Genomic DNA, 11,828 nt, shown 5'->3' on the forward strand with positions numbered 1-11,828 from the left:
CCCCCCAACCCCATCCCCACTTGGGGAATCTCCACCTCTGCCCCCAGCCAGGCCCACAGTCAGAGCCTGGCACCAGGGAGCCCTTCCCTGCCGTCCCCACCCCAGAAGGCCAGCCATTCCCAGGGTCACAGTGGGTGAAGAACACGGGCTTTAGAACCAGCCAGACTTGGGTGTAGATCTAAGCTCTACATTCATGAGCTGAGGGAACACAGCCCCCAAGACTCAGTGTTCTCATCTGTAAAATGGAAAAGGTGTGAGGACTCGTGCTCAGGCCCCACCCAACTTCTCCATACTGCGCCCTTGGCGGTGTCTGACCTGCTAGCCCCTCCACCCAACACTCCCTTCTCCACCAGACGGGAATCTTCCCAAGGCCATTGATTTGTTTAACCCCAGCGGTTCGCATTGCCCTAATGGCTACCACAATCCTAATGGCTACCATTCATGTGCCCAGCACATGCCAGGCACCATGTTACTGCACATCTATCCTCTGCAGCCCGGGGGGGGGGGGGGGGGGGAGGTCTCATCATGCCCATTGGACTGATGAAGATACCCGACCTCGGGGACGGCAAGTCACTCGCCCAGAACAACATGTCCAAGCTCCTAGCCTGACTCCCAAAGGCCTTGGTTTCCCACGGCGTCGGCCGCTTCCCCACGAAGGTGGGATGAAGGGATGAATCCGCGGTATGATCAGCTGGTGATTGCCCGGGTGAGGGAGTGAGTAAGTGAGCGAGTTACGGTGACTGACCTGACGACAGAAAGAAAGACGGCGCGGATGACTAAGCGACCTGACGTGAGCGGATGAAGTTATGACCGTGCAAACGCCCCAACCCGTCACACAGCGGGGCTGGAGATGGATGGGGGTGTCTGGCAACCTGTCGAGACCCACACACCCGCAGCGAGGTCTGTGTGTGATTTAATGTTGGGGGAGAAGGAGGAGCTGCATGACAGAGAAGAATTGCACCAGGTCCAGCACAATTTCTCACTGCCAACGAATTCATCGAGCTTCATTGAGGAGGCCAGGCCAGGAAATCAGGGGAAGGCTGGGACTTTGACATCATCTAATTAGGGCACACGCTGTGCCTGGTGGGTGGGGTGCTGGTGAGAGCCCCTGGGCACCCCACTGCCCCACCCTGTCCCTGGACTTCACCTTTTACCCTGAACACTGACAGCAGCTGACCTCAGCGGAACCTTCAGAACCAGCCATCAGCAGCCCAGGTCACAAAGGGGTATTGGCAGGGCCGGGGCAGGGGAGGGGGACAGAGGCAGAGGGCAGGGGACTCCCAGGCCCTTCCTGGGTGTCCAGAACTTCGCACAGCTTCGGAAGCATCGTCATGTGGGGGAACGAGTGTGGACGTGGGGCTCACGATATGGGATGTGAGTCCTGTCCACACAGTGGGGCCCAGCCGGGCTGATTCTGGCTCAGTGGAGCTGGAATTAAACTACTGCCCGGCCTTGTATTAGCCATGTGTTCTTGAGCAAGTTGCTCAGTTCTCTGAGTCCCCCTTCTTCCCACTGCACCAATGGGTTAACAATTAAGTGACACAATGAAAGGAGAGGCCTAGCAAAGTGCTTGCCCAAAGCAAGTATTCCATATGTTAGTGACTGTCCTTTGCATGTGGCCATGATAGCCTGATGACCTGATAGAACAGGGGTCCATCATCATTTCCTACAGAGAGCCAGACAGTAAACAGGTTTTGCTCTGCAGGCCGCATGGCCTCGTCAATCACTCAAAAGCAGACAACGACAACACCTATACAAAGGATCATGGCTGTGTTCCAGTCAATCTTTATGACTCAAAAATTTGAATTTCACATCATTTTCATGTGACACAAAATGCTGTTATTCTTCTAATTTTTTTCAACCATTTATAAATGAAAGAACATATATTCTTAGCTCATAGGTCAGATAATAGCAAAAGAGGCAGCAGGCTGACTTTGGCCCACGTCCGTCACTTGCCACCGCCTGCGCTAGAATGTAAGTTCTATGAGGACAAGGGCTTTTGTCGGCTTTGTTCGCTGCTATTCTCCCAGAACCTAAAACAGTGCCTGGCAAATAGCAAATAGTCAATAACTATTTGCTGATTATTAATTAGGAGCTATGCCATTTGTATAAGTCACTTAACCTCTCTAGGCCTTGGTTTCTTCATCTGCACAATGGGGATGTTTGCACACTGAGGCCAACATCAAATGAAATGAGAATGCTAACTTTGCAAGCTCTACAGCTGCCATACAATGTAGTTGCTGTTTCTGACCACACGGGGGCTCTTCTCAAGGAACACTCCTCCCCTCATGACACTCCTGAAGCATCCCCTCTCTGCCAGGCACCGAGTGGGAATGAGAGTTGCCTGTGTATGGAAAGAAATCGGACCTAGAGAGGGGAATGCCCAGGTAGGGATATCTTCTCCTGTGCCAGTTGGCCCGGCCAGCCTGGCTCAGTGGTTAAGCATCGACCTATGAACCAGCAGATCATGGTTGTGGGCTTGACCCCCAGTGGGGGCGAGCAGGAGGCAGCCGATCAATAATTCCCCCTCATCACTGATGTTTCTATCTCTCTCTCCCTCTCCCTTCCTCTCTGAAATCAATAATATATATATATTTAAATTGCCTCCAGCTTCCAGCCTTCTGGTAAACGTTTTCCACTCTAAACAAAAAGCCCTGCTGTTTTTCTTCCCCAGGTTGAGCATTTCCTGCTGCTTTGCAAACTCTCTGTAGCCAAGAAATCGGAGGACTTATGATTCTAGTCTGTTCTATTTTCTCCTCTTACCCTGCCAACCAGCATGAAAGAAGATGAGAAGACCCCATGGCCATTTTACCAGTGTCCAAGGGAAGATTTTACAAAAGAAGCGAGGACTATTCAGCACACGAAGCTGGAGAGTCCTGATGTGTTTACTCCATGGACTCTGTCTGTCTGTCTCTCTCACCATCGCCCCCTGCTCCATTTGGCCATCTAAGCAAGCACACACATACCAAGGCTTCCCACCCGGTGGGAAGGGGGTGCTCTGCCCAGAGGGCTGGCACTCGCTCCTCCACCACATTGCTATGTGACCTCAGACAAATCACTTCCCCATTCCAAGCCACAGCATTCTCATCTATACCACGAACAGACTCCCCACATACCCTCCATCCTCAGCTAAGAGCACCTCTGAGCCCGTGGTGCTGGGACCCTGCCCCACAAGCGGAGTACATTTGGAAAGAAGCAGGATGATCTGTCCAGGAGTCCAGACCAAACTTCAGAAGCTGGAGGAGAATGCAAGTCTCCTGTGCAGCCTGAACCAGCCTGTGGGACACGACGCAGAGGAAGGAAAGCAGACCCATCCCCATTTAGACCAGTCACAGGAACAGACTCAAGGTACCTACCCCCAACCCTGCAAGCACCGCATTTGTCACCGGGACACACCAGGCCTTTCTACCTCTCTTCCATAAACATTTTCAGCATCTTTCCTTAAAACTAACCCCCACTACCCTCCTGGCTAAAGTCCCTGAGGACCCGTCCGCAGGCTCAGACACACTCAGGTCCCCGTGGAGGAGCAGCCCCAGCCCTACAAACTGGGGTGAGTGCAATGGCCAGAATTGGTCCCATTGCCTAGGTTGGTCTACTCTAACCCCACCCAACCCTGTGCCTTGTTGACCTGGCATATGCTTGGACTTAGGCTTCACTTTCTCTTACCCAAAGTGTGGAGCCCCACCTGCTTGACAAGGCACCTGGTACCCACCATGCTCTTGCCCATTCTGTCCCCTGAGGAGCTGGATCCTCCCCTCCTAGGGTCCTGCCATGAGTGAAGAACCAACCCCCTGACCCTGGACGCCACTCCCACCCAACTTGCTGCCTCCAATTCTGTTCCACCCACTGACTCTGTTCCACTCCACCCAGGAAGTGCCCAGTGCCCCTTTGGACCCTGCCTTTCCTGGTCCAGCTCCTCAGTCCCTATTCCCTTCCCATCTTCATCACCTCCCATGGCCAAGGTCCCAGCAGCCCCATCCAAATGAAGCCTCAGAAAAGGAGGGATTCAGGGACTTGCTCCATGAAGAGGCCCAGGTGGCCACCAAGAGGTCTTTTCTCCCATCTACCCACCTGGGACCTCAGGCCCCGCCCAGCCAGCTGCACTCTTACCTTCTCCAGCTGGTGGACACCCTCCTCTACGCAGCAGATGGAGGCCAGGGTGCGGAGCGCCTGGGGGTACAAACACCGGAAACTGTCCTGCCGGCAGACCTTGAAGAGGGCTACGACCCCACCCTCCTGCCAAGAAAAGGAAAATGGCACATGACCTTACCGTGTGGCCTTTCCTGGGCTGACTCAGAAATAAATAACTGACACCTCTCCTCACTCGGCAGGGATGGTTTGAGTCTGCAGGGTGGCTGAAGAGGGCACCCCAAAATATGCCACCTTGGCATAAGGAATATTTTGAACTGAAGACAATTGGGAAGAAGCAGATACAAGAAAAAATATCTTCCAGCCTTCTATTTGCCTAAAAACAGGACATACATTTATGAAATTATCCCCCCCACCCTCTCCTCTCTACCGGGAAGGACAAAGTTAATCACCAGAGACAACTTTAGACCTTCGTCAGCCTGGAATGGCATCAGAGGAATCTACACAACAAACTTTCCTACCAGCCTTTATCTACAATTGGTTCCCCAGATATTTGCCTTCCCATAGTTTGCTGCCCCAGAGACTCAGGGTCCTTTTTCTTTGTCTTGTCACTTCTTTAAAAATGCATTATTCCTTTGCTAAGATTCCAGTTTTCACCAACTCTGAGTTAAGCATCTCTGAGTGCTCCCATGTGTAAGTGCTGTTTGTTTTCCCCTTGTTAATCTGTCTTTTGTCAGCCCATTTCACAGGGCACCAGCCAGAGAACCTCGGAAGGTGGTAGATAAAATAATTTTCTCCTCTGCACACACACGCATACATACACACTCCCATGCTCACATGCGTGCTGCAGTAACATGCTAGCTCCAGAAACAATGTTGCCCTTGATAGTCTAAACTGGAGGTTGGAGTCCCCAGATGCTCTGGGGTTCAAGTGCCAGGGGCCAGGGCAGGCATGTTTGCTAGGACCAGGCTCAACTCCACTCAACACTGCTCCCAGGTGCCTGGTAACTACCCCCATGGAGCAAGCCTGCAGTCACCTGAAATAGCTTCTAGAAATAAATCTGAAGCAGGTGGAGGGAGCTGACGCCGAGAGGCCCACTGCTGGTCCTTGCCCTGAGACAAACACCCATTACTTCTCAGGTCCTCCCAACCACAACAGGCAGAAAAGGAGTTTTATGTCCTAGCTGGTTTAGCTCAGAGGATAGAACATCAGCCTGCAGACTGAAGGGTCCCAGGTTTGATTCCGGTCAAGGGCGCGCGCGTGCGCATACACACACACACACACACACGAAGACGAAGAAGAAAAGGAGTTCTGTTTATATTAATCCTATAATTTATTCCTATTTTGTAATGAAACAACTAAAGTCCAGATGGGTGAAATAATTCACCCCAAATCCACATTATCCTTGTTTTAACTCCTTCACTCCTGTTCGTAAAAGAAAACAACTGTTAGGACCAATCAGCCTGGCTTTTGAGGTGAGACTGTACTTTTCCTTTTGTGAGAGCTGCTCACGAAAACACCTTTAACTTGTGAAGACTTCCCACACAGACTCATCGAAATGAGTCATCGCGCATCATCCCTCCCCCGGCACATCATAGAGACAGGCTCCGGGCCCTTTTCATTCTCAGAGTTTATGGCTTATCACTGCAGGGACCAAGACGAAAGTGTCTCGCTGCGGGGGCGTTTATAAATTCTGGCATTTTAGAGTCAGCTCACAGTGATTCTTAACTTTTCTATTCCTACTTCCTTTTGAGGTAGTTCATTTGCTGGGAAAGGGCATATCTTAGGACTGGTAAGCTCATTCAAGCAGCCAAAAAGTGTGAATGGTTTACTATGTGCCAGACTCTGTGCTGGGCACAAGCACACAATCTCGGTCACTGTCCATGCTGAGCTCATGGTCTGATGGACGATGAGTCAGGGGAAGGCAGATCATGTTAAAGGCAGGAAGAAGCCTGGGTAAAGGTGCAGTGACATGGGGGGTGCAGGCTAAAGAGGCACGGAGCAGGCACTTTTGTCCTAATCTGAGGTCAAAGTGAAGAACTCTGATTTCAGATGCACAGCCTCACTCCGATGAAAACCTGCTCCAGTATAGGACAAGCACCCCCTCTGAGTCCTTGCTCCACATCCCCCATCCCTGCCTTCCTGCTTTTCCACAGTTCCTGGGACATCTAATGAAGGGTCCACTCAAAGGCCTCACGCAGAGAGCCACTAAAGTAAAATTAAATTATCCTTTAAAGTGGAAAGAAAAGAAACAGCCAGCCCTGCTGGTCATTAATGACCTCCCTCCAGATTACATATTTATATATGCATGTTTACAAAGGTATGTGCATTTATATGTGTCTGTGTTTATACTTAATCATATATATTATATAAATACTAGAGGCCCAGTGCATGAAAATTCATGCACTCAGGGGGCATCTCAGCCCAGCCTGCACGCTCTCACAATCTGGGACCCCTCGGATAGGGTCCAGTCCCATCTCAGCATGGCTCTGGTTCCCGGGCCTGCGGGCCACGGGGGAGGGACCAAGAGGCCAGTCCGATCACAGCGTGGCTCTGGTTCCCCAGAGCCTGAGGGTGGGAGGAGGGACCAAGAGGCCAGTCTGATGGCAGCATGGCTCCGTTCCCACAGCACCCTCCCACTGCCATGCCGCGGGCGACCAGGACCCAGGACTGACTCCTGCCAAGGCAATGGGACCCAGGACTGACTCCCGCCACACCAGCCGGTACCCTAGCCTGGTTCGGCTGTCCGTCTGGACATTTAGGTCATGACGGACCTTGGCTCTTTATATATTAGGATTATTTTTATATACATGATAGAGATAGATGATAGATAAATAATTATAGATAAATAATAGACTAGAGGCCAGGTGCATGAAATTCATGCATGGGGGGTGTCCCTCAGCCCAGCCTGCACCCTCTCCAATCTGGGAAACCTCCGGGGATGTCCAACTGCCGGTTTAGGCCCAATCTCAGACAGGGATTTCCCCTGAGGGGTCCTGGATTGGGGAGGGTGCAGGCTGGGCTGAGGAGGACGCGCCCCCCCCCCCCTCTGCCTTTGCTTGCCTTCTGCTTCATCATCCCTAAGTGGGCCTGCCTGGGCCTGATCGCCCCTAACTGCCTCTGCCTCAGTGGCTTTGTCCGTAAGGAAGTCGGACGTCCAGAAGATGCCCAGTCCACCCAGTCTAATTAACATATTACCCTTTTATTAGTATAGATAGGTTGTAGATAATCATACATTAGATAAATGATAGATAGATTGATTGGTAATCATACATGAGATAAATGACGATAGGTGATAGGTAGATAGATAGATAGATAGATAGATAGATAGATAGCTGTAGATCATTTATGTCTGGAATAGCCAATGAAGAAATGGTGCCAAAGAATGCAGGCCAAAAGCCAGGATCAATGTGGCTGCCTTCCTTTGGCTCAGGAAGCACTGAGCCCAGCGTATATTTAAGCCTCTGTTCCCATTTGCATTTGCTTCTCATTACATCCTTTTCCAGGCCTGTGAAAAAAATGGCCTTCTTAGCATTTTTAGTTACTAGGAGAGGAAGGGGGGCAATTCTGACCCCAAACTGAGGAAATTCTTCAAATCCTGGTTCTGCTGCTGGTTAACTTTGGCCTAAAATGGGGTCAGGATACAACTACATGATGGAGTTTTGGGGGTAGTCAATGAGGTCATGTAAATGAAAGGGCCTAGCACCCAGTTCTGGACAACCGGGTGACGGCAGGCTATGGAAGGGTTTCTGGTTAGAAGGGTGTCTCTTACACTCATGAAGGGTGGTGTGTCAAGTGCTGGAATATGTGGGAGGGTGAGGAAGAATGAAACAGTGAGTGAGTGAGATGAATTAGTGGCAGGGACCACCCTGAAGTGACCGCCGAGGACCCAAGAGCAGCACTCATCTTTGTGTGAAGCCGGGATTCGCTGGAGCTAGCAGAATCACACTGTTGGCTGGAGCTTATTTAATTTTATAGAAAGCTCTGGGCTCAGAGCCCAGTTGTATATAGTATGCGTTATTCAGACAGACTTGGGCTAAGCTATCAAAGCTCTGGGGTGTGTAGACTGGTGGTGGGAGAAGACAGTAGTTGGGGTGCAGGGTAATCTTGACAGAGCACAGTGGAGTTTTTTGTGCTTTGCACTCAGGAAAGGATGAGGAAGACTGGGCTTGCTCCATGGCCTGCAGAAGAACCCAAGAAGCTGAGATGATGGACCTCAGACAGGCTGTCACATTGTCTCCTGGAGGCAGCTCAGATGGATAGAAGACCCAAAGGCAGATCACACTAGACCCCAAAGAAGTGGGTGGAGAAGTCCAGTGGGGGAGCTGCCCCACAGTCGTTGCAATGTTGGGCACATCTCCTGAACATGGACAGTGAGGTGCTGTGCAGGGTGTACCAGGTGGTCATCTGCTCCAGGTACTTAACCACTGTGAGTCTTGTATCCTTTTTTGTATAACGGTCACTAGCCCTACCAGGTTTGGCTCTGTGGATAGACCATCAGCCTGCAGACTGAAGGATCCCAGGTTGGATTCAAGGGCACATGCCCGGGTTTCAGCTTGATCCCCAGTAGAGGGGGTGCAGGAGGCAGCCAATCAATGATTCTCTCTCATGATTGATGTTTCTATCTCTCTCTCCCTCTCCTTTCTCTCTGAATCAATTTAAAAAATTTAAAAAACAAACAAACAGGATCACTGATACTCATCTCAGAAACATGTGTGTAGACAAGATATAACATGTGGGTAGTTCCCACACTCAAAGGACCATCCAAATCTTTAAGCTACTGGTCCTAGTTCTTAAAAGGCCAGGGCTGGTGTTGGGAATGAGGGTAGTTAAATAGCTGAGGAGCGGGTCCCGGAAAAGGCCTTTTCCCACTGCTTTCTTAACACAAAATATTTGGGATGGATATTTTACCAGAGTTAAATCCTGGTCCCCAAAGAAGACTAAGGTCATCTTCAGCTTAGATCCCTCTCTGCTTCTGAAAGTGGAGTACAAATGTAGGCAGTCGGGGCCATTTGCAGCACATGGAGACAGAGCTCAGAGCACCCAGGCCCTGAAAAAGAATAAGAGCTCTGGCTTTCCTTCCTAGAAAAATTTTAAGGCCTGTTCTTTCCAAAGTGTGAAAACATTTCAGGCCCTAGCCAGTTTTGCTCAGTAGTTTGAGCGTTGGCCCGAGGACTGAAGGGTCACAGGTTCAATTCCAGTCAAGGGTATGTATGTTGCTTGCAGGCTCTATCCCCAGCCCTGGTCAGGGCACATGTGGAAGGCAACCAATCAATGTGTCTCTCTCACGTCGATGTTTCCTTCTGCTTGACTTGTCCCCTCCCTTCCACTCTCTCTAAAAAATAAACAGGGAAAAATACCCTCTGGTGAGGATTAACAGCAACAACAACAAAAACTTTTCAGGCCCCACGGTGCCATTCAGAAGAGTTCCTTGCCCCTTCCACACCTCAGATCCATACCTAGAGCCCAAACCCAGCCAATATTTGCAACTCATTTTGAAGGAGAAAATAGTTCTCATTCTAAAAGAGAGTCAGCTAAGTTCTGTTTGAAGTTAATCATTAAACTGCCATTGAGTCAGTTCCAGCCCCAGTTCCAGTCCCCATAGCACTGAGCCCTGAGCAGACCTCTGCAGAGTCAACACTCTGGACCAAGCTGAGTGACTGGGTCACAGAATCCTTGGAAAGGACAGACCTCATGCTACCCTCACTGTGCCCTTTGCCCATCAACACCACAAGCTTTCCAAGTAAAATCACACCCGAAGCACTCTCTAAGAGATGGTCCCCAACCCAAGAGGCACATTAGAGTCATGCAGAATGCAAAAATATTCACCCCAGATCCTATTCTGGGCCAATTAAGTCTGAATCAGAACATTCTTAAAGCTCCCCAGGGATTCTAATGTGTAGAGTTGAGAACTTGTGAGTCACGCTTTGGTCCAAGAATCTGAAAGGCCAAATACTGAACTGGAAGTCACCATTGTGGGCTCTAGGACCATGAACTCTCAAGTAAAGAGACTTGGGTTCGAATTCTGACTCCACTCTTTATCAGTTGTAGGACTCTGAGCAAATCCCTCAAACCATTTCTTCACCTATAGATGGAAACAACATGATACCTACTTCTTAGGATGGTTTTGTGATAAAAAAAAAAACAAAAACCCAAAACTAAAAAAACAACAACATGTGTGCAAGGAATTCACTGCAAATATCGGCTATTGCTGTTATATAGAATTTACTGCTCCCTTGACCAGGGTTCATAAGCATTTACCCCACTCTTCCAGATTTCCTCAAGGGCTTGGATCAGTGAATCTGAGAGTCTGGCCATGCCTCAGAGTTACCCAAAGAACTTCTTAGAGGCCCAGTCTTACCCCAGGACCTCAGTACATTTGAGGTAGAGCAAAAGGATCTGTGTTTTCCAAAACTTCCTGGGGACCCCAGAGCTGGAGCATCTTCTGGTGACTGGCATCTTAAGTCTATTGAAGGGCATTACTTTGCTTCCAATGAGACCACTGCTTCTATCCCCAATGTGATGTCATTTCTCAAGGACAAAAGTACAAATGAAGCAGACCCTGGTGAGGTCCAAAGGTTACCAATTACCTATGTTTGCCCTACATGTTTGGACCTTTAGGGCACAAGCATATTGATCATGAAGCTAATGAATGATAACTCCCATTGTAATTGCTGAAAACCACCGTCTTTTCAAGTGTGTCTTCCCTTTGTGGCTGCAGACATTTTGGGGATCCAGCCAGAAACCTGAGTTTAGGTTTGGGGCTTGGTGGGATATGTGGAGACGAGGAAAGAGGGTTGGTATTTAAATAGACACCGTGCATGAAGAAAGGTGGTAGAGGGTCAGAGGGTACTGAGACATCAGGTAGGGAATGAATCAGAGGGGCAAGCCACTATTAAAGATGGAGACACCACAGTCCAGGGAAAGGAGGTGACTCTCCCAAGATTACACAGCAAGCAAAGGCTAGAGCCAGGACAGCTTCCAGAGCCAGTTATTCCCCCAAACTAGCTTCCTCGCACTCTCCCCAGGCCTGTCAATTTTGGCCCCTCACCATGAACCTCACCTTAGCTATTATGCGGCACAAGGGAGCCCCCTCCTGGGTCAGGCTAAACAGGTTCCCTGTGGTGGATTCCGTGGTGTAGATATTGTCCGAGGCATCAATTTTTCTCACCAGTGCCTAAGAAAAGAGAGCAGAGGTTCACGGTTACTCACCCCCATCTACTCTCTGTTCATCTTCCTTAACAAAGCATCGATGGTTTCATGCTCTTAAGAGCCCTTTGGAATCTATAATCCTGTCCCACCCACAGCCCTACTATGGGGGTGATGAGGTTCTAACTTTGGGAAAGACATGAGGCAGCATGGAATCGGAGCTACATTTCAGAAACATGGGATCATTTCAAGCCCCTTGGGGCCTAGATGACAAACATGCCCTGCTCCAGGGGATCAGGAAATATTGATGATCTCAGCAAGTACCATCTTGTTGTGCTACTAACTCCTCAGAGAACAGAAAACATCAGTTAAATAAATCGTCACATTTAAAACAGAGCTGCAGTGGTGACCAAAGAAGCTTCTTATTTTTGGATGGCTATTAGCCAACAGAGAACCCCAGCTGGGTAAGGGGATAAGTCAAAAGAAGCACTCTACTCTGCAGTAGCTTAACGGGGGTTGGGGGGCATGCTTGCATTGGGTCTCTAGCCAGGCCAAAATAGCAGCCCTGGTCCTGTCCAAACATGGGCAAA

The 11,828-nt window shown here is 49.8% G+C and overlaps 1 protein-coding gene across 1 annotated transcript in view; it reads right to left on the reverse strand.

Annotated features, from left to right (window-relative positions):
- INSC (inscuteable homolog (Drosophila)) overlaps positions 1-11,828 on the reverse strand; it is a 93,068-nt gene that overhangs the window by 40,285 nt on the left and 40,955 nt on the right. The window contains exons 5-6 of the mRNA XM_006759851.2: positions 11,153-11,266; positions 4,111-4,236 (exon numbers count right to left, since the gene is read on the reverse strand). Coding sequence (XP_006759914.1) covers positions 4,111-4,236; positions 11,153-11,266 — 240 coding nt within the window. The remainder of the gene's footprint in view (positions 1-4,110; positions 4,237-11,152; positions 11,267-11,828) is intronic.

This window comes from Myotis davidii, unplaced genomic scaffold, assembly GCF_000327345.1.
Source record: "Myotis davidii unplaced genomic scaffold, ASM32734v1 scaffold876, whole genome shotgun sequence".
NCBI lineage: Eukaryota > Metazoa > Chordata > Mammalia > Chiroptera > Vespertilionidae > Myotis > Myotis davidii.